The sequence below is a fragment of the Castanea sativa genome, chromosome 9 (genome assembly GCF_040712315.1).
Source record: "Castanea sativa cultivar Marrone di Chiusa Pesio chromosome 9, ASM4071231v1".
NCBI lineage: Eukaryota > Viridiplantae > Streptophyta > Magnoliopsida > Fagales > Fagaceae > Castanea > Castanea sativa.
In genome coordinates this window covers 24,112,522-24,135,283 of record NC_134021.1, presented here as the reverse complement: position 1 = coordinate 24,135,283, position 22,762 = coordinate 24,112,522, and the positions used below count along the sequence as shown (strand labels likewise).

At 37.6% G+C, this 22,762-nt stretch overlaps 2 protein-coding genes across 2 annotated transcripts; both read right to left on the bottom strand.

Annotated features, from left to right (window-relative positions):
* Nucleotides 1–13,399: 13,399 nt before the first annotated feature.
* Nucleotides 13,400–14,273, bottom strand: LOC142608608 (dirigent protein 22-like). Its single transcript, XM_075780302.1, has one exon. It carries the CDS (start codon nucleotides 14,245–14,247, stop codon nucleotides 13,666–13,668), a length of 582 nt encoding a protein of 193 aa, XP_075636417.1. The 5' UTR covers nucleotides 14,248–14,273; the 3' UTR covers nucleotides 13,400–13,665.
* Nucleotides 14,274–18,286: 4,013 nt separating this feature from the next.
* Nucleotides 18,287–19,573, bottom strand: LOC142608607 (dirigent protein 22-like). Its single transcript, XM_075780301.1, has one exon. It carries the CDS (start codon nucleotides 19,344–19,346, stop codon nucleotides 18,756–18,758), a length of 591 nt encoding a protein of 196 aa, XP_075636416.1. The 5' UTR covers nucleotides 19,347–19,573; the 3' UTR covers nucleotides 18,287–18,755.
* Between the last annotated feature and the right edge of the window lie 3,189 nt (nucleotides 19,574–22,762).

Below are 22,762 nucleotides of genomic sequence, written 5' to 3'. Positions count from 1 at the left end.
AAGAAAATTAAATAATTAGACAATAAGTGATTCTATAAAGAAGAAAAAAATAGACAAAGAGTATGGGATAAGGGAATAATTGAGTGAAGATAAAAACAAATGTTAACACAACAAAAATTTTCTTAATACAATTACAAAAACCAATAGTTGTCAAAGATAAGTTGAATCATTAAATAAAAGAATTTTACAAAGTAAAGACATAAACTAATTTATAAAATATTTTAAGTAATTATAATTAAAGTTCACTTAATAGCAATTGTGGGGACTAAAAGGACCTAAGTCGGCCCATGAGTCGAGAGTCCGAGGATTCGTCCGAGGACTAATCTCTCCTCAGATAGACCCGCGATGACCCTGGGATTTGTCAAAAAGATCAAGGCAGTGTTCTGGACGAACTATTGGTTAAAAGGGGGATCTAAATACCCTCTAGACACCACAGGGTGAAAGAAATATCTTAGAAAAAGGCTACTACCTCCACATTAAAGACCCTGCACCTACCTCCCTGGCCGCATTAATGGGGAAATGACCCCTGAATATTAAAAGTCAGCCTTCTTGCTATCATTTGAAGACTTCCAGAGGGTGGTGGATGGGATAGGTGTCTAATAGGGTAATTTGCGTTACACATGGATAAAGAGTGAAGAAGAAGAAGTATAAAAGGGGGAGGGCTAGACAAACATTGAGGACGGTAACTTTTGAAAGAAAAAGAAAAGAAAAAGAAATAATACATAAATAGTCCTCGGCTAACGTCCGAGGAGGTTCATTTTGCCTTATTTGTCCCTTGTTTGTAAATACTGTAACATTCCAACCTGTTCATCAAGCTTCGAACATCACTAAACTAGATTGTGAACCCACACTCTACAAAATTTAATTGTTTAAGGCTCATTGGGCCTGAGCCCACGTGTGTTTTTGGGTCCAGGTGCAATTGTGCACTTATAATTGGCGCCGTCTGTGGGAATCTAGGGTGAAAAAGAGCTCGAACACCATGGCAGGCTTAAGCTCGTACCATGCAGAATCTCAGGGATCGCAGCCTGAGGATCCTTTCGAACGTCTTGAACGCCGGGAGGATCGAGAGGGTAGCGTTCACATCGAACATCCTAGAGCAAGTAACACTCACGGTGGAGGCAGGGCCACCCACGAAGATGATGCTAATGCCATGCAGAAGGAGATTGATCACCTTAAGAAGAAGCTGCGTCGCGTCAGGCGGAGGCGTGCTTCACCCTCATCTAATACCTCTTCGGGAGAAGCCCTGGGAAGTAGTTACAGTTCGAGGTCATGGTCGCCCCCCAGTAAGACATCCTCTTGCGAAAAAGATGACCCACAAGGTCGTAGGAACAGGAAGCTCCCCTCCAGGGGCTTAAGGAACGATGCCATGACCCGGGCGTTGCACCAACTCTCCAAATCGCCATTCTTACGCAGAATTGAGAAGGGGAGGCTCCCCAAGAGGTTCACCCAGCCCACCTTCACCATCTATAATGGTCGGACTGACTCGGTGGAACATATGAGCCACTTTAACTAGAGAATGGCGGTACATTCTCATAATGAGACCCTGATGTGCAAAGTCTTCCCTTCTAACTTAGGACCTGTTGCTATGAGGTGGTTCAACGGTCTTAAATTCGGGTCTGTAGGTTTGTTTGGGGAACTGACCAGAGCATTCGCTTCACGGTTTATTACCTGCAGCAGAGTTCCTCGACCGTTGGACTCACTGTTGTCTATGGCTATGAAGGAGGGCGAGACGTTGAAAGCATATTCCGACAGGTATTGGGAGATATTTAACGAGATAGATGGTGATTTTGATGAGGTGGCGATCAATACCTTTAAAATGGGCCTTCCAACCGATCATGACTTGAGGAAGTCCTTGACCAAGAAACCCGTACGGAGTGTACGTCATCTCATGGACCGTATTGACGAATACAAAAGGGTCGAGGAAGACCAACAGCAGGGGAAGGGTAAGGCGAAGGTTATCCTGCAGGAGAGAAGGGATTTCAGGTCGGACAGATATCACAACAACAAGCCGAGAAGAGATTACTCCGGACAGTCTGGCTCGGCAGCACCTCAGACTGTTAATACTGTATTCCGAGAACCGGTGCACCAGCTACTGGAGAAGGTCCGTAAGGAACTCTACTTCAGATGGCCCAGTAAGATGGTGGGGGATCCTGCCCGGAGGAATCAAAATCTCTTTTGTCAGTACCATCAAGACGTAGTTCATATTACCGAGAACTGTCGGACCCTCTGGAACCACTTGGAGCAGCTCGTTAGCGAAGGAAAATTAAAGCAGCACCTGTACCAACCTAGCGGACAGGGCAGTCAGTCTGGCTCGAATAATCAGAGGAATAATTCATCTCGGCCTCCTTTGGGAACGATCAACGTTATCTTCGCTGCCCCTGGCAGGACTAGCTCATGTCCCACCAAGGTGATGGCAGTTTCGTACTCCCAAGCCGAGGAGGGGGGCTCCAGGCCGAAGAGATTGAAGTTGAATGTTCCCGTCTTGGGATTTTCAGAGGAAGATAAGGCTGGGACCATCCAACCCCATGACGACGCCCTAGTGGTCACTTTGAGGATAGGGAATTATGATGTAAAAAGGGTGATGGTTGATCAAGGCAACAGCGCGGATATCATGTATCCTGACTTGTTTAAGGGGCTGAAGTTGAAATTTGAGGACCTCGCCCCTTACGACTCACCGTTAATAAGTTTTGAAGGGAAGGCCGTTATACCAAAGGGACAGATTCGGTTGCCTGTGAAATCTGGCTCAGAGACGGTTGAGGTGGATTTTATTGTGGTCAATGCATATTCCCCATACACAGCCATCCTTGCCCGGCCCTGGCTGCACACTCTGGGGGCTGTTTCCTCCACCTTGCATGTTAAGGTTAAGTTCCCTTCGAGGGAGTGCGTTGAAGAAATTCTCGGCAGCTAATTGGTAGCCAAGCAATGCATATCGGCCGCAGTGCTGCATCAGACCGAGGCACAGTCCTCGACCTCAACTGTAAAAGACTTATAGCAATTAACGACTCCGAATGCGCCCGACGTGGTGACAGCAGAGGAGGCCATATGCGAAGACCTGGAGAAGTTTCAGATATTGGATGATCCCAAAAGGTTCTTCCAGGTCGGGGTATGTTTACCACACCAAGAGAAGATGGAATTGGTGGAGTTCCTAAAGAATAACACCGATGTTTTTGCTTGGGACCCCTACGAGGCTCCGGGGGTTAACCCAAGCTTCATTTGTCACCATTTGAACGTCAATCTTGCTATTCCTCCAAGAAGGCAGCCCCCTCAGCGTTCCTCCAAGAAGCATTTCGAAATCGTTAAAGAGGAGGTGCTCAAGCTCAAGAAGGCTGTGGCTATTAAGGAAGTTTTCTACCCGAAGTGGTTGGCGCACACGGTTGTGGTCAAAAAGAAAAATGGAAAATGGCAAGTATGTGTAGACTTCACAGATTTAAACAAAGCCTGCCCAAAGGACTCGTTCCCAATGCCACGCATCGACCATCTAATGGACACCACCGTCGGATATCCTCGGATGAGTTTTTTGGATGCCTTCTAGGGGTATCACCAAATTCCATTAGCGGCGAAAGATCAGGAGAAAACTGCCTTTATTACTCCAATAGGGAATTATCACTATAAAGTGATGCCATTCGGATTGAAGAATGCTGGGGCTACTTACCAAAGGATAATGACCAGAATGTTTGAATTGCAGCTTGGAAAGACCATTGAGATATACGTGGATGACATGGTAGTGAAGAGTAAGACGATATCTGCACACGTGAAAGATTTGGACGACACTTTTCAGGTACTTAGAAAGTACAAGTTGCGTCTTAATGCCTCGAAGTGTTCTTTTGGTGTGGGTTCTGGGAAGTTCTTGGGTTATATGGTTACTCATAGAGGGATAGAGGTGAATTCGGCACAGGTCAGAGCTATTCAAACCTTACAGCCACCTCGGAATCCAAAGGAAGTTCACATGCTCTCGAATTCTCAGTTAGTGGTCGGCCAGGTGACGGGGACCATGGAGGCTAGGGACCCAAGAATGCAAGAATACTTGACCCAAGTCAAACGTTTACAATCTAAATTCGATTCCTTTATCTTGTCTCACGTTTCTAGAAGTGGAAATACACATGCAGACTCTTTGGCTACCTTAGCGACGTCCTCGGCTCAGGGTTTGCCTAGGATTATCCTTGTCGAAGATTTGCTAGCGCCAGCTCTTACCATTGTTGGTGCAGCCCAGATTTATTTGATAAGGCCTGGACCTAGTTGGATCGATCCTATGATATCTTTTCTGAAAAACGACATTCTTCCCAACAACAAGTCTGAAGCAGACAAGATCCGTCGAAAGGCACCGCGTTTCTCGTTGTCCGAGAATCAGAAATTGTATAAACGGTCCTTCTTCGGACCATATTTGTTATGCGTGCACCCCGAATCAACGGAGGCACTTTTGGAAGAACTGCATGAGGGAATTTGTGGGAGCCATACTGGGGGAAGATCCCTAGCTCATAGGGCCCTGACTCAAGGATATTGGTGGCCCAATATGCAGAGGGAAGCTCAAGACTATGCAAGAAAGTGTGACCAATGCCAGAGGTTTGCTCCTAACATCCATCAGCCCGGAGGAGTCCTTAACCTTCTCTCCAGTCCTTGGCCTTTCGCTCAATGGGGATTGGACATAGTTGGACCATTTTCGAAGGCTGTAGGAAACAAAAGGTGGCTGCTTGTGGGAACCGACTACTTCACCAAATGGGTAGAGGCTGAGCCCCTGGCAAATCTTAGGGATGTCGATTCCAAGAAGTTCATCTAGAAAAACATCATCACTAGACTTGGGGTACCATATACACTCATTTCGGACAATGGCGTTCAATTTGATAGTAGAGCTTTTAGGAAATATTGTGGTGACATGGGCATCATTAATAGATACTCCACTCTAGCTTATCCTCAGGGAAACGGGCAAGCCGAGGCCATTAACAAGGTTATAGTTAGTGGACTCAAGAAAAGGCTGGACGATGCGAATGGCAGATGGGTAGAAGAACTACCACACGTTCTATGGACGTATCGAACTACGCCGCGCAGATCCGCAGGAGAAACGCCATTCTCTATTACTTATGGGGCCGAGGCAGTGATACCTTTAGAGTCTGGTTTCCCCACATTAAGGACGAGTACATTTAGCCCAGAAAATAACAATTGCCTCTTGGAGAAGAGCCTAGATTTAGTCGAGGAATGGCGAGAGACAGCTATGGTCCAAATGGCTTATTATCAGCAGAAGCTTAAATGAGGGTATGATGCCCATGTGAAGCTTAAGCCACTTGCGCCTGGGGATCTGGTTCTGAGAAAAGTTATAGGTACTGCTAGAAACCCAGCTTGGGGTAAATTAGGGCCGAACTGGGAAGGACCATATCGGATTATTTCTGTAGTAGGCATAGGGTCATATCGACTAGCTAATCTAGATGAAAAAGTTGTACAACGTCTGTGGAATGTAAAGAACCTTCAAAGGTATTATTATTAATAAAAGGTGCTTTTGTCGTTTGTGGTTTAAATTATAAATGTATATGGGCTTATCGATTACAACTCTCAAAATATCAAACAGAAACTTGGTAATGCATGGTCCTCGGACCACATACCTTGTGAAAATTGATATGTTCTAAAATATCAAACAGAAACTTGGTAATGCATGGTCCTCGGACCACATACCTTGTGGAAATTGATATGTTTTAAAATATCAAACAGAAACTTGGTAGTGCATGGTCCTCGGACCACATACCTTATGAAAATTGATATGTTCTAAAATATCAAAGAAAAACTTGGTAGTGCATGGTCCTCGGACCACATACCTTGTGGAAATTGATATGTTCTAAAATATCAAAGAGAAACTTGGTAGTGCATGGTCCTCGGACCACGTACCTTGTGGAAATTGATATGTTCTAAAATATCAAAGAGAAACTTGGTAGTGCATGGTCCTCGGACCACGTACCTTGTGGAAATTGATATGTTCTAAAATATCAAAGAGAAACTTGGTAGTACATGGTCCTCGGACCACGTACCTTGTGAAAATTGATATGTTCTAAAATATCAAACAGAAACTTGGTAGTGCATGGTCCTCGGACCACGTACCTTGTGGAAATTGATATGTTCTAAAATATCAAACAGAAACTTGGTAGTGCATGGTCCTCGGACCACGTACCTTGTGGAAATTGATATGTTCTAAAATATCAAACAGAAACTTGGTAGTGCATGGTCCTCGAACCACATACCTTGTGGAAATTGATATGTTCTAAAATATCAAACAGAAACTTGGTAGTGCATGGTCCTCGGACCACGTACCTTGTGGAAATTGATATGTTCTAAAATATCAAACAGAAATTTGGTTAAGTATGGTCCTCGGACCACGTACCTTGTGGAAATTGATATGTTCTTAAATATCAAACAGAAATTTGGTTAAGTATGGTCCTTGGACCACATACCTTGTAGAAATGGATGTCTTATCATTTGTTAAACAGAATCATGTTTAAATAGAATTTTTAGGTCATACATCTTTAAGTATCAAGTAGAAATTTGGTAAGGTAGGATCCTCAGACCCCACACTTTACTAAAATTAGTGTTCCAAGTTACAAATTCTAAGTATCACATGGGTTTGCAAAGTGTGGCACTACTTATCATCTAAACCAAGTTTGTTTTTGGTAGGTTCTTGAACACTTTACTTTTCAAATGTTAGCAAAAAGTTAAGTTAGCCTGTTAGGCGTTCGTTATTACTTCGTGCTTGATATACTCATGAGATATATTTTGAGAGGAATTCTTATGGCAAACACAAAGATAAAATAAATACAAGTCAAATGAAAATCAAATGAAACTGTCTTTCATTAATTATTCTGGCATACATTACATGCAAAATCTTAATTACAAAGAGAGAGAAGCCCTAGGCCCGACCTTAAACTTTTGGAAGGGGGTCTTGCTGAGAAGTGCTGGTAGCCTCAGTGTTTTTCAGCTCCAACTCAAAGGCAGACAGGACTTGTTTCCCTTTGTCTGTTGTAGTTGTTGGAGGGACGGTGGGCTCCACACTTTAGCTTGTGTCCTTTTCGGCACCTCCACACCCTTCCTTCTCTTTATTGGAACCTGTATGTTCTGTAGGATCCGGAATGGGTTCAGGAATCGCAGGAGGGGGAGCAGAAGTGGCTGTCTCAGGGGCAGGTGCGACAGCAGGAGCCTCATCTATCTCCTGTATGTCAAGGGGAAGCCAAACGTTCTCAAGCTTCCTCAGCTCGGAAGCTGGAGGAACCCCTGCTGCATTTAAGGCTTTGCCCTAGACTTGCTGACAGTATTATCGACACAAGGCCGCGAACGCCTCTGTCAACTGGTCTTATGTCACCGTCACCCCTTCCTTGTAGCTAGCCTTCTTCGCGGCCTCCAGTGACTCCTTAAAGGTGCGAGCTTCCTTCTTCATCTGTGCAAGCTCCTTCTCCAAGTCAGAGCGTTCCTTCTGTGCGTTAGTGAGCTCGTCATCCTTTTGATGGAGAAGCTTGCGCTGCCCCTCCACTTGAGTCCTCATCGTTCTCAGGCTAGCCTCGGCACCGTCTCTTTCTCTTTTTAAGTTGGCCAACTGAGAGGAGAGTTTCTCATTTTCTGCGAGGGCTTGGCCTAGGGACTTCTTAGTCTCCAGCCGAATCTCCTGCTCCATTCCGGCCTTCTTCCGAGAATCCTCCACAAATTTCTCGGCAGCAAAGACCTCTTGAATGGCCTGTGACAAAGTATCAGAGAGTTAGATGCAGGAAAATACTTACTAATAATTCGATATTATGAAAATGAAATATTCATAAGTGAAACTTACCAGGGCCAATTCCCTTTTTAAAGAAAGGAACAGCTGAGGCTGGCTCATTTTTTCCAAGGCATCCATATCCTTGGGCAGCAGAAGGGGACGTTTCAATGCCTCAGCCAGGTGGTGGGTATGGCCTTGTTGGAATGCCCTAATGCTGGACTGGCAAAAGATTGGTGCTCCGTACAATCTCAAATCTGGAGACCAGGTAGCCGGTGCTCGGCGCACTTCGACCATATCCCTAATTTCCCCACTTTCAACTGAACGAGCACGTCCCTTGCCTTTGTCCAGTTTCTGCTGCTGAGCTTGTTGTGGCTGCTGTCTTGGCTTCTTCTATTTTTCGCCACCAGCATCCTCGGCCTCCCCCTTCCTTTTCTTTTTGGGCTCCTCAACCGGAGGTTTAGGATCTGCTGGAGGAGGGGGAGGTGGCAAGGACGGAGGAACTTGGGACCCTCCCGCTCTTTTTTAGGCGACTTTCTCGCCTCTCTTAGTTAGAAGGCCTTGAAGCACATCCATTTCTTCCTCCTTGGAATCGTCGTCAGGCCGGGCAACTATTAAACATGCAACTCCGGAGGCCTCGGCAAACTCTTCTTCCTCGTCAGAGAGCACGACAAACTGGTTTCCTCGGGGTCTTTCGACGTCCTCGAGCTAAAACTGGTCTATCTCGTCGTCCAACGTGTGCGAAGAGGACACTTGCTCCTCAGGGACAGCAGTTGCTTGAGAGTGCGTCGAGAGAGGCATCGCCGCGATGGGTCGCGTGTATAGGATGGTGTTGAGGTCGTCGGGGATGTCGTGGTCGGCAAGAAAGTACGGCCTTGCTACGTTTATTCTCTTGCGCCTCCTATCCCCCGCGATAATCGCGTTCTCTATCTCCTGGAAATCCGAGGATATTGGGTCGTACCCTAGTATTAGGTGAGCCGCTCTAAGTTGCAGGTCTTCACTCACAAACACTTCTGAGCACAGTACGCGGTTTAGGTCAGCAACGTTGCAGTGGCTCAGACGGGGGCGCACGAGTTGTTTATCTACAAGAAAGAATACCAAAGAAGCCAAGTATGGTTAGATCTGCAATGCATATGAGAAATCGAAATGGACAATATGTAAAAGGAAATAAATATTAGAATATTTTGAGATTAAAGTTTGGGGTAGAGAAATTAACTCCTAAAGAGTCACACCTGGGTCTCTCCATACGACTGGGCAGTGAAGGCCATCATGCCAGTTGCCTGAGGCGATGAGGTAGTCCTCCTTCATGCCTTTATTAGACTTGGGCAGACAAGAAATTAACCTAACTACACTAGACCGGGATTTAATGTAATAACCTACGTTTCTAAGTTTGTGATACTCATACATAAAGACAACATCATGCCAAGTGAGGTTCAAGCCCATCTGCTCATTTAGAGCGTCAACACTTCCTAAGACCCTAAATACATTGGGTGCGCATTGGTCTGGGCACAACCTGTGGTTGCGAAGGTATTCCCTAGTTACGCTTCTCATAGGGAGGGTCATCCCACCTTCTATGAAGGCAATCATGGGGATAATGACCTCTCCCGTCTTCCTAGAACCACCTACGGCTTCCGCCGGACAGTATTTCAAACCCACGACACTGGGAATATGGTATTTGGCCCTAAAGCCTTCCATCCTAGCGGCGGTATCAACTAAACACTTAAATCTACCCATCTAAGAGAAAGGAAAGGGCAAGCTTCAAGAAGGAATGTGGTTAAGAAGGAAGCCGAGGACAATATTCCAGGAGAAAAAAGTAAAGAAAGTAAGGACTTACGAGTTTGTAGTTATGCGAGTTTCCACAGGTTTCTGGAGAGAAAAGATGATGACTGATGCTCTGACGTGATAGAATTCTGAAGAAATGAATGAAGGCACAGATTTTCAGGCGTTATGACATGCGGGAGGCGGCCTCGAAATTGGATGCGTCCCGCCCAAATTTTCAGGAGGTGACAAGGACCATTGGATATTCATCTCACTGTTGAACGTGGGAACATGGTGTAACTTGCGGTCATAAATGCGCGCATTCTGGAAATCGAAGCGTCAAACGACATTTTCTAGCAATGAAATGACCCCCACACGCATGGTGATGTACGAAACGTGTGAAGGGAGTTCTGGTCGGATCAAAACCCTATTTTTCTCCTCGGATGAGGAAAAATAAAGTTTTGAGGGGCAATTGTAGGGACTAAAAGGACCTAAGTCGGCCCATGAGTCGAGAGTCTGAGGATTCGTCCGAGGACTAATCTCTCCTCAGACAGACCAGCGATGACCCTGGGATTCGTCAAAAAGATCAAGGCAGTGGTCTAGACAAACTGTTGGTTAAAAGGGGGATCTAAATACCCTCTAGACATCACAGGGTGAAAGAAATATCTTAGAAAAAGGCTGCTACCTCCACATTAAAGACCTTACACCTACCTCCCTGGCCGCATTAATGGGAAAATGACCCCTGAATAGTAAAAGTCAGCCTTCTTGCTATCATTTGAAGACTTCCAGAGGGTGGTGGATGGGACAGGTGTTTAATAGGGTAATTTGCGTTACACGTGGATAAAGAGGGAAGAAGAAGAAGTATAAAAGGGGGAGGGCTAGACAAACATTGAGGACGGTAACTTTTGAAAGAAAAAGAAAAGAAAAAGAAATAATACATAAATAGTCATCGGCTAATGTCCGAGGAGGTTCATTTTGCCTTATTTGTCCCTTGTTTATAAATACTATAACATTCCAGCCTGTTCATCAAGTTTCGAACATCACTAAACTAGATTGTGAACCCACACTCTACAAAATTTAATTGTTTAAGGCTCATTGGGTCTGAGCCCACGTGTGTTTTTAGGTCCAGGTGCAATTGTGCACTTACAGTAATAATTAATATGTTTTTTTTTTATTTGATAAAATATTTTAAGCAATAATAATTTAAGTTCACTTAACAGTAATAATTAATTTTTTAAATTTTTATTAATTTGAGATAAAAATTCTACTTTATTCTAATCTAAGTATATATGTGTATAAAACTCCCTAAGGGTATGCGGTGGTATTGTATTTAGAAATAATAGATTATTTTTAAAATTTAATCTTAGCAACCATAATTAGTATGTTCATTATACTAAGAAACAATATACCAAATGAACTGCTTATAGTTTATCTTCAGGGTTGGCTCTACTATATAAGCGAATGAGGCGGTTGCTTAATGCCCATGTAGAAAAAGGCCTCTAAATTTTAACCAATAAAGTCATTTTAGCCATTAAATAAAATAATATATTTTTATCAAATGAAAGATTAAAAAAAAAATGAGAAAAATGTTATTTCCATAACATTTTTTCACAATAAACTCTGAGTGGCGGGTCGTTACTAGCTATTATTGGTAGGTAAAAAAGTAAGTTTAGTAGTAGGTTCAAATTAGAACCTTACAAATTAATATTTAGAATTTTTTGTGAATATGTTGTGCATATAACACTTAATTTTCACACGAAAAAAAAAAAAAAAAAAAAAAAAAAAAAAAAAAAAGCAATACACAAAAAATTTCACAACATTTTTCACAATAGTTGAGTTGGTATAATTTTACTAGTTTTCATTTGGGTCCATCATTAACATTACTTTTTTACTTACTAGTTACCACTACCATTCTGCCACATCAATAACTGTGAAAAGTTTTGTAAATTTTTTTGTCTATAGATTTTTTGAAGAAAAAAAATTATATGTATTTAATTAGTAATTTTGCATCTAAAATAAGATAATATAATTTAGGTAGTATTAAAATTTATTTTTTCAAAAAATATCATATTTAAATATATAAAAAGTCTCAAATCAATTTTCGTCTAAGGCCCCCAACTGCATCAAGCTGCCTTTGTTTATCTTTTATACTTTTCTTAATCCGTACTATAGACAATTTTTTAATAAGAAAACTATGTAAACAGCAAGATTAACAGCTACTCAAGATTCATCTTCTTATTTAGCTCCTAAAAAAATTATTAGAGCCACCACTGCTTGGATATCAACCCTTTTCCTTTTTTCTTTCCTACTGGCCCCTTAAAAAATTTCTTGGAGTCAGCTATTGCAGTTAGGAGCAACTTATTTTTGAAGACGATTTCACAAACATACGTATGAAGACCAACTCTCAGGGTGCGCATTGACTTCAATAGTTCAATGCCATATGGGAAAGAAGCAGAGGAGCTGTCAATAGAACAGCTATATTGGTGGAGCCAAAGCTATATTTTTCAGTTCTACAGTTACTTTTAACTGTGCATGGGAGCTCATATGTAAAAAAAAATATATATATATATATATATATACACACATTATTAAATTGTTGTGTGCACACTTCACACGGCTTTTTAATAAAAACAAATCTATTTTAGTTGTGTTCACACTACTTTTTCATGAATTTTTTATATTATTTTAATCAAATAACTAAAAATATAGATCATTGATGTTGAGTGTATTGTAAATGAGGATGTAAAATAGATAAAGTAGATTTGTAAAGTCATATTGCTAAATTTATAGTTCTACCAATATGGATGCTCACGTAATTTAATGAGTTCTATCTTCATAATAATAATAATAATAATAATAATAATAATAATAATAATAATAAGAATTTAATAAGATTTTCTTTATATGAATTTTAAAATTTTAAAATAAAAGTTTTACACAACGTTTTTTATTGAATTTGTTTGTTCTCATAACCAAGTACTTAACTACTGGATTGATTAACACCCACAAACAGTCATTCCCTAGCACAGTTTGCCTCCAATAAACATTACAACGTTTAACACGGGCCCAAAGAACAAATGGAGGTCATGACTTGTGGGATGTTATGCTATTATTCATAATTTGTGAGATGTAGAAATTTTTGTTTTCTGATATAAGGAGTCAGTGAGAGAAGATAATGTAAGGTTCGAATCACATCCATGAAGAACCACAAATAATGAAAGGTGAAAACCAAATTTTCGTCCTTACATTTTCAAACAATTCCTACTTTGGTCCTTAGATTTTATTTTTATCGCTTTTAGTCTCTATTTAGAAAAACGCCATCCATTTTAGTCATTTTTGTTAGTGCCCTAACAGCAAAGTCCTAGGTGGCAGAAGGAACTATTAAAATAATAATAAAAACTTTTATTTTGGCATTAAAAAATGTCACGTCAACATCTAAATTTTTTTAAAAAATTATTATTATTTTTAACGAAATAAAAAATATATTAAAAACAGAATTAAAAACTAAAAATCACATGAATTAAGATCTAAGTGTGTCTTGAACTAAAACAAAAACACAAACTCAATCTAAAAACACAAACCCAAAAAAAAAAAACCAACAAACAACCATTCATAATTTTGTGGGATGTAAAAATTTGTGTGGGCAGAAAGAACAAATGGAAGTTATGACTTGTGGGATGTTATGCTATTATTCATAATTTATGAGACGTAAAAATTTTTGTTTTCCAATATAAGGAGATAGTTAAAGAAGAGAATATAATGTTCGAGTCACATGAATCGAGAAACCACAAATGATATAATTATCACGGATCTATCATATGAACTAAAAAATCACAAATAATATAATTATCACATAACTATGCCATGAATCAAGATAAGGAAATTATAGGAAAAATTTTATTTTATTATTTTGTAAAACAAAATGAGAGAGGGGATTTCAAGTTTTCTACCCTTTATTAATCTCTTCATGAATAAACATCAAATGGTGAAACTAAACCACACATAAACATCATAATCATTCGCAGACTAACGATACAAAATCCTCCACTTTCCTTTTGTAATACTAGTTAATTCCCAAAGCCTTCTAATTCTTTAAATAAAATAATAATAATAAAGAGAGCTAATAATTAAAGTATTAGCCGTACAGAAATAAAAACAAAATTAAAATAAAAAGGAGTAAAAAACACACATCAATAATGAAAGACATAAACATTATACTCCACAACAGCATCACCAGTTTTAAAGTCAAGCGTGTGAGTATGAGCATGAGCATACCCACGTGCGAATCGGAAAAGCCCACTCCCACCAACGATAGGCATTTCCCTGACATCGGACAACACAGTGTTGCGCCCTAACACACTGAGAGTACTGCCATTATACTTGCCTTCAGTGAAAGCAAAGTTGAGCACCATTAAAAACCCCAGGTCAGTTTGCGAAGCAGAAGCATAGACTCCTTGAGCTCTGCCAACGGGTTTTGAGCTCAGCTGGGGCTTTACAGTCAAAGGGTCGTCGATCATCACAACTGCTCCGAAACCTGTGAGTGATGTCTTTGTCATCGGAGCCTCGGCGACTCTCACCGCCGTGGCGTTTTTCCCACTGACTATGTCGTGGAAGTAGAAGTGAAGGTGGCTTAGTTTCTCACGCTTTAGCCCGAGTTTAGCTGGAGATAAGATTCTTGAGAAGCCATGGGTTTTTTTGGCGGTGGTGAGGGTTGAGATAGAGAAAATGGTGAACAGAATGAGGAGGAAGGTGATGGTCTTGGTCTTGGCCATGGTGTGCTACTTTAGTTGAAAAGTTTAAAAATGAGCTTAGTTTGTGCCTAGCAATTACCTTTATATTGTGGTCTAAATTAGACGGACACCTTGAGTTTCGAGGAATTACAATTCACCCCAGAGAAATGATACATAGGCTGCGTTTCGCATTGACTTTAAAAGCCAAATTTTTTGTTTGCTTGGCTTATTTTTATTAGATTGAGTTTATTTTTGTACTATTTATGAGTTTCACTATACTATTTTAACTATCTTCTAACTTTATTTACAATACTTTCAACAAAAAAATTTCAGTTTAAACTAAATTTGTCGTTCCTAAAAGGACTTATAGTATCTTCTTTTGAAAGAAATCAACACATTAATCCTTTTAATAATAATAATAATAATAATAATAATAAGATAGATTCAATTCACACTCCTAAGAGTTGGGCTAATGCCAACTAAGTTCAAGATTTTTCACAACTAACCAATTTGGTCTTTAAAACTAATTTAGTCACTAAAACAATTGAGAAAAAATAACTAACTATTTAGGGATTAAGTTGGTTTTAGGAACCAAATAATAATAATAATAATATAATAAAGATAGATTCTATTCACACTCCTAAGGGTTGGGTTAATGCCAACTAAGTTCAAGATTTTTCAAACTAACCAATTTGGTCTTTAAAGCTAATTTAGTCACTAAAGCAATTGAGAAAAAATAACTAACTGTTTAGAGATTAAGTTGGCTTTAGGAACCAAATTGGCTACTTTTGAAAAGTTTTAGTTTTGGTTGGTATTAGCCCAAACCTCAGGGTATATTAGTGGAATTTACCCTAATAATAATAATAACATAATGTTCTAGATTTTGAGAGATTATATTGATCAAACTCTGACCATGTTTGGCAATAAAGAATAATATTTATGCTAATGTTTGTTGTACATAGCTAGTCCCTGTTTGTTGTACATAGCATTATCAAGGGAAAATTCATTTAAGTGCATGATAAAGGGGACAAACTTAACCGGCATCTGCACTCTGCTGGACATATTATCTCTCCCTCTAGTTGCACCCATTTTTCCCCTTCAATCTTAAAGTCATTATGGAAGGATTTATCATGACATATTACCCCTCCACCGTCGGAATCATTCTGCTAGAATGTTATCAGCTCACTAATACTATACAGCTGGAGCTACAAAAATTATACAAAGATAAGTGATTATGTTTCCATATCTCTAAATTTATATTATTGAATACATGATTACTTCACATTTAAATACAAATTACTTTAATAGATGTTACTATTTAATACATGATTTCACTAGTGTTTCACTAATAAACACATATAATAATAAATTGATCTGTCATTGCTGGACATATATTATTTAAACATAAACCTCTGTTGGACATATATTATTTGAACATAAACTTCTGCTAGACATATATATTATTTGAACATAAACCTTTGCTGGACTTATAATATTTGAACATAAACTCTTACTAAACATATCTTATTATGTTAAACATGAACTGTACCACAGTTGGATATGAACTATTTTGGACTCATCCCATTGTTGGACATATGACAATTAATTATTCCCTAATATTGGACATCACTCAATATAAGTTATTAAGAACCTTAACTCATAACTTAAGCAATGCAATTATGCTAAATAAATATTACTTTATTTCAACTATTATTATAACCATTAATCAAAGCTATTATTCAAAATTTATTATTTACTTTATTTTTACCATTATCATAGTTCTTAGACTTTGAGTTTTACCCATTTCTAAACCTAAAAATACACTGAAAGTCATTAGACTATGCAGCCCAATGTAGAGCTCCTGACTCAACTTTCTAGACAAATTCAGGTCTAGCAAGGTCACCCTTCCAAAGGACAACACGTGGCTATGAACGAAAAATGGCCCCAACATCCTTAACTCAAAGAGGAAGAGTGCAGAAATGCAGCAATGGGGTGCAAGATTTTTTCCAGCTGTTTGGCCAGATGGTGGAGAAACTATCAAATAAGGAGCTGGAACAGTGGGCCACTATGTCTTGGGCAATTTGGAATGCAAGAAACAAAGCATATTTTGAGAAAATTCAGACACAACCAAAGATCATTTTGGATGGAGCTTTAGCACTGTTAGGGACATATCAGAAGCTTTCGGCTACTCAAGAAAACACATGAATATGAGGCAGCAGGTTCTACGATCTAGGCTTGTTTTTTCTCGGCATTTTTTTTTTTTTCTGGTTTAGTCGAGAGGTAGCCTAGTCTTTTTCTTTCATTGTATGGCTACTAGCTAGCCTGGGATGTGTGCCTTGGTTTCTTACTTTGTACACGGATTATTTACTTGTGAATAAAATTTTTTTATCTGTTATCTAAAAAAAAAAAAAAAAGTATAATTTAAACTCATATATGTGTGTAATTATGATTGTTTTTAATTGCATTTGTGCATATGCTTACCTACTTGGCTATATATAAAGCCAAAATTTGGGGAAAAATCCAATTAGAATCCAAATTGGATTTCAATTCGTCAAATGTCCAATTAAACTTTCTTAATTTTGGTGAACCATAATAATGACACTACTTCAATCTCAATACAATACTTATTACTCAACAATTCTTGAGAGGAGAATCCTACAAAAATGTGTCTCATTCATTGTTCATATATATAATATATCTATTTTGAGAGGAGAATCCTACAAAAATGTGTCTCATTCATTGTTCATATATATAATATATCTGTGTCTCATTCATTGCTCATATATGTGTCACATAGACAAATGAACCGATGTAATGGTTCTTTAAAGAATAACACAAAGAGATATGTCTACAACATTTTCACAACAAATTTTAAGTGGTAAATTGTTATTGATTGTTATGAATAGGCAAAAAAGTAATTTAAGTAGTAAGATTCAAATATCATTATGTACTTCTAATTTATGCCAATCTATTTCCAACCTTATATCTTTGTTTGATAGTTGTGCTTCCAAAGTTAGATTTACGTTTCATTACTTCTCTGCAAAATTCAAGGTTTTTTTTTTTTTTTCATCCCTCATTTTTATTCCTTAAAATGTTATGTTTTCTACGTGATATATATATTGTACTGAGTACTGCTACAATTGAAATGATAACTTCGACTTAAAACAAGAAATATCAAGAAATAGCTACAATTCCTCCTGTTCTTGTTAAAAACATGACGGACAAAGTGATTCTTGGTATATTTCACCCCTCTTATACTTTTACTTTTAGTTTATCTTTTACACTCTACATTAAATATTATACTGCTATATATCAATATATACTGATATATAGTACTGCTACAATTGAACGTGTAAGCATGGTTATCTCCCAACTCTCACGTGCGCATTGACTTGAATGCCGTAAGTATGGGAAAGAAGCAAAGGAGGATCTGACTAAGATTGTGCTGGAAAAGTCTTTGACAGTCATTGTTAACGGGGAGCATGGTTATGGCCGCCTCGTAGGTGACATACATTGCAATAGCAAATTTGCCTTTGGGTTTTAAAATTTTATCATATTAGGTAATTTAATGAGTTCTATCTTCATAATACCAAACAAAATATGTAATTTAATGGGAATTCCTTCATATGAATTTTAATATTTCATAAATAAAAGTTTTACACCACATTTTTTATTGAATTTGTTCGTTCTCATAACCGAGACTTCAAGCGCTTAACAAATGGATTGATTGACACCCACAAACAGTCATTCCCTAACACAGTTTGGCTCCAATAAACATTACAACGTTTAACACGGGCAGAAAGAACAAATGGAAGTCATGACTTGTGGGATGTTATGTTATTATTCATAATTTGTGAGATGTAAAAATTTTTGTTTTCCAATATAAGGAAATAGTTAAAGAAGAGAATTTAATGTTCAAATCACATGAACCGAAAATCCACATATGATATAATTATTACGGAACTATCACATGAACCAAAAAATCACATATTATATAAATATCTCAAAACTATCACATGAATCAAGATAAGGATATTAATAGGAAAAATTTTAATTTATTTTTTTGTAAAACAAAATGGGAGAGGGGATTTCAAGTTTTCTACCCTTTATTAATCTCTTCATGAATAAACATCAAATGGTGAAACCAAACCACACATAAACATCATAATCATTCTCAGACTACCGATACAAAATCCTCAACTTTCCTTTTGTAATACTAGTTAATTCCCAAAGCCTTCTAATTCTTTATGAAGACGTTCCTTAACTGTACAGTGGCGCATGTTTTTAGGGAGGCAAATAGGTGTGCTAACAGATTAGCTAAGTTGGGAGCTAATTTGCATTCAGACCACCTTATTTTGTATAATCCACCGCTAGTGGTGGAAGACCTCCTAGCTAGTGATAAAACTGACTATTTTTGTAATAGACTTGTGGTGCCTTAGTTGTATGATACTTGCTTGGTTTACCCCCAAAAAAAAAAAAAAGAGAGTTGATAATTAAAGTATTAGCCGTACAAAAATAAAAATAAAATAAAAAGGAGTAAAAAACACACATCAATAATGAAAGACGTAAACATTATACTCCACAACAGCATCACCAGTTTTAAAGTCAAGTGTGTGAGTATGAGCATGAGCATACCCACGTGCGAATCGGAAAAGCCCACTCCCACCAACGATAGGCATTTCCCTGACATCGGAGAACACAGTGTTGCGCCCCAACACACTGAGAGTACTGCCATTATACTTGCCTTCAGTGAAAGCAAAGTTGAGCACCATTAACAACCCCACGTCAGTTTGCGAAGCAGAAGCATAGATTCCTTGAGCTCGGCCAACGGGTTTTGAGCTCAGCTGGGGCTTCATAGTCAAAGGGTCGTCGATCATAACAACGGCTCCGAAACCTGTGAGTGATGTCTTTGTCATCGGAGCCTCGGCGACTCTCACCGCCGTGGCGTTTTTCCCACTGACTATGTCGTGGAAGTAGAAGTGGAGGTGGCTCAGTTTCTCACGCTTTAGACCGAGTTTAGCCGGAGATAAGATTCTTGAGAAGCCATGGTTTTTTTTGGCGGTGATGAGGGTTGAGATAGAAAAAATGGTGAGGAGAATGAGGAGGGTCTTGGTCTTGGTCTTGATCTTGATCTTGGCCATGGTGAGGAATTTGGCGTTTGCTTCTTTAATTGAAAGGTTTAGAAATGAGCTTAGTTTGTGCCTAGCTACCTTTAAATTATGGTCTAAATTAGACGGACACCTTGAGTTTTGGGGAATTACAATCCACGAGAAATATCATTTCGAACGGATCTCTTGCGCCACACTCATGAGACCCATGTCTCAATGTTACTGAGATATGGTTCTCACTCTCACGCGTTCCATGTGTGGGATATCTGTGTCAGAGATATATGCATCTGATACGTTTAGTATTTTAATCATTCTAAAGAGAATTAGGTGGTGAAAAAAAAAAAAAATATATATATATATATATATTTAGTATTTTCAAATACTGCTTTACTAATTTTACCAATTTATTTTACGCGAAAATTATATTTTCGTCCCTACATTTTTATGTGATTCTCACTTTAATTTTTATCTTTTATTTTCACTATTTTTAGTCCTCATTTTGAAAAATGCATTCCGTTTTAGTCATAACTGTTACTCATTTAATAGAATTATCCTACGTGGCAAACAGTCTAACAGTAAATACTGACTTGTCCATTAAAATAATATTAAATAAATTATTTACATTTTAAAAAATGCTACATCTGCAATATAATTTTTTTTAAAAGCCACCTCAGATAAAAGTAATATAAAAATTTCTAATCTAATTTTTTTTTTTTTTTTGGAAGAACATGAACAACTCAGAACTATGTGTTCTTCATTTTCTTCCCCAACTAAGCTTGCCCAAAAAATTAAAAATTAAAAATTTACTTTTCTTTTCATGCATTTTCTTAGCAACCAAACCCATAAAATCACTCAGATTTACAAAATAAAAAGACATGCTCATAAAAATTTACAAAACACAAACATTCAACAAGATTTTCTTATGCTTTGAAACCAAACACAAAAAACACAAAACTAATTTTCGGCCTCCATGCACAACCAAACCACAAACAACCACACAACCTTAAAAAATAATAAATAAATAAATAAAAAGCACGGATGCAAGTGCTGTTACCTATATATTCTATTATTGTTGTTACTTGCGTAGCACAATGGTTTATTTTATGTTTTAGGCAGAAAAAGAAACTTTAAAGGAAAAAGTTAAAGTTATAAACAAATCATTATCATGGGTTGAGCATTGAGCACGGGCAAAAATATCTGTGTGAAAGAAAGAATAAAAAGCAGAGAGAATGTTTTACGCATTGTTTAATTTTGGAATGACTTAAAATCACCATGAAAGGCATACTTGTGGACTGTGGTCCTCTCAGAAAATTCTTCGAACGGTCTATTTAATACACCCATACGTGGTCAATTTAAAATAAAAAAAAAATAAAAAAATAAAAAAAAGAACTAGTCAATGACACAACATTTTACGATTAGTTAATTACCAAAAGTTTATGATTTAAACTAGAGTTTTTTCGTTTTTTTTTTTCTTTTCTTTTCTTGGGATCTTCTGATATATTAAAGTCCCCATTTGTTAAGTGACACCATGCCAACGCACACATGACATATAGATATGCATGATATTTGTTAGGGTTATATTTTTATGTAATTGACTGATCATTTGAGAAAATGCACTTTACTTATAATTTTATAAATTTAAGATGGGTTTGATACATCAAGAAATATGTTGTTCAAGCATATCAAGTGTTTGTGTTAAAAAACATGAAGATTGGTCTAAGAAACAAATGAAGAAAAGCTGTTCATTAAATCTCGATAGATAGCTTGATAGATGTCTGCTATCAAGACTTAATGTGAAGCTTGATAAATAATTCGATCTATCGAGAACTATGATTTTTAGTTTTTTAGATCTGAATTTTGGCCCAGGTTTTTGTATTTGTTTAGGATTTCTTTTCTCACAACCCTAAACATATATAAGGCTTGTTTTGAAAACCGTCAATACACAGATATAGAATCCAAGAGATGTTTTTTTTCTCTGTGAGAAACTATTGTGTTTGTATATTATAGGGTTTCGTGACCAAGTGCTTCCAGATCTTTGATGAAGTAAAGAACTTTGCAGCCAACAACATCATTCAAGTTACTGGAGTTAGTCACGTACTAAAATCCATGCAAAGGGTTAGTCATAGATTGGAGATTTGTGCATTAAGGAAAAGAAGGCTACTACAAGATCAAATCCAATTGGGTATTAGAGCGAAGATTCAACTGTAAGTTAGTATTTCGGGATAGGCCAGGGTAGTTGGTAAGATTCCTTATACTTGTAATCGCTTGATTGTTGATTAGTAGATTCTTAGAAGTGGTGACCTTAAAATCACCCGGTGGGGTTTTTGCCTTGTAAAAAATTTTCTCCATTTGTCAACAAAACACCTTGTCAATTTAATTCTGTTGCATTTAGGTTATTTAGTAATTTGTTGATGCCTTCACGTTTTGCATGCAATTGAACCTAATTAATCAATTTGGGTAAGTGAATTAATTAACCGGATCAAGCTATCTTAACCCATCAATATTAAATTTTAAAATGGACTTTGTAGTCAAAGTTGTAGCGAGAATCATCGCGCACCATTGACATGATAGTCACTCACAAATATAAATTTTTGTGGGATAGGGTGGGGCAAAGGCCGATGTTCAAGTTTCTAAGAGAGAATTTCACACGCATACACTTAAATTATACTAAAGTAGGATTTCTGTCTCAGATAAAAAATAAATAAAAAGTTTTAGTAAAAAAATAGTTTCAACACAATAAAATCTTATCATGCTTTTATAAAGTAAACGTTATAAGTTAAACTTCTATTGTAATTACGTTAAAAAAAATTAATAATAATAATAATAATAATAATAATAATAATAATAAGGCACTAGTTGAGATGTACCATAAGACAATAAATAAAATAAAACAAAAATATTACACGTGGCCCATCACAACTCATAACAAGATTATTGTGAGATTTTGTTGTTTCCATAAACTTTCTTTTAAAAAAATTGGTAACTACATCAAACACATTCAAGATTAAAAGTTCAAACTTCATTTTTTTAAAACACAAATTGAGCTCGAGCTTATCATCAAGTTGTATTACACATTCAAATTTGTTTCATTCTTTTATTGAACAAGCTAAAGCCTGTTCACAATCTGCTTGATCAACTTATATTTTTTCCGCCTAAGGCCTTGTATCTGAATTGACACATCCCCATGTACAAAGTGTTTGAGGGTTTAGGGGGGAAAGGGTTAGGGTTAGGTTTAGCAGCATATCGTAATTATTTCTCCAAAAAAAAATTTATACTTTTTCCATATATTTAGACAGGAAGACTAAATATTTTTAACCCCTTAACATATCTATGCTAATAATATACAATTATATTATATAAACTAATTAAATAGAAAATTTTTAATTACTAACATTATTACAAAATAGGCTTTTATATTTAATTGTAACTTATAACTAAACCTTATACTC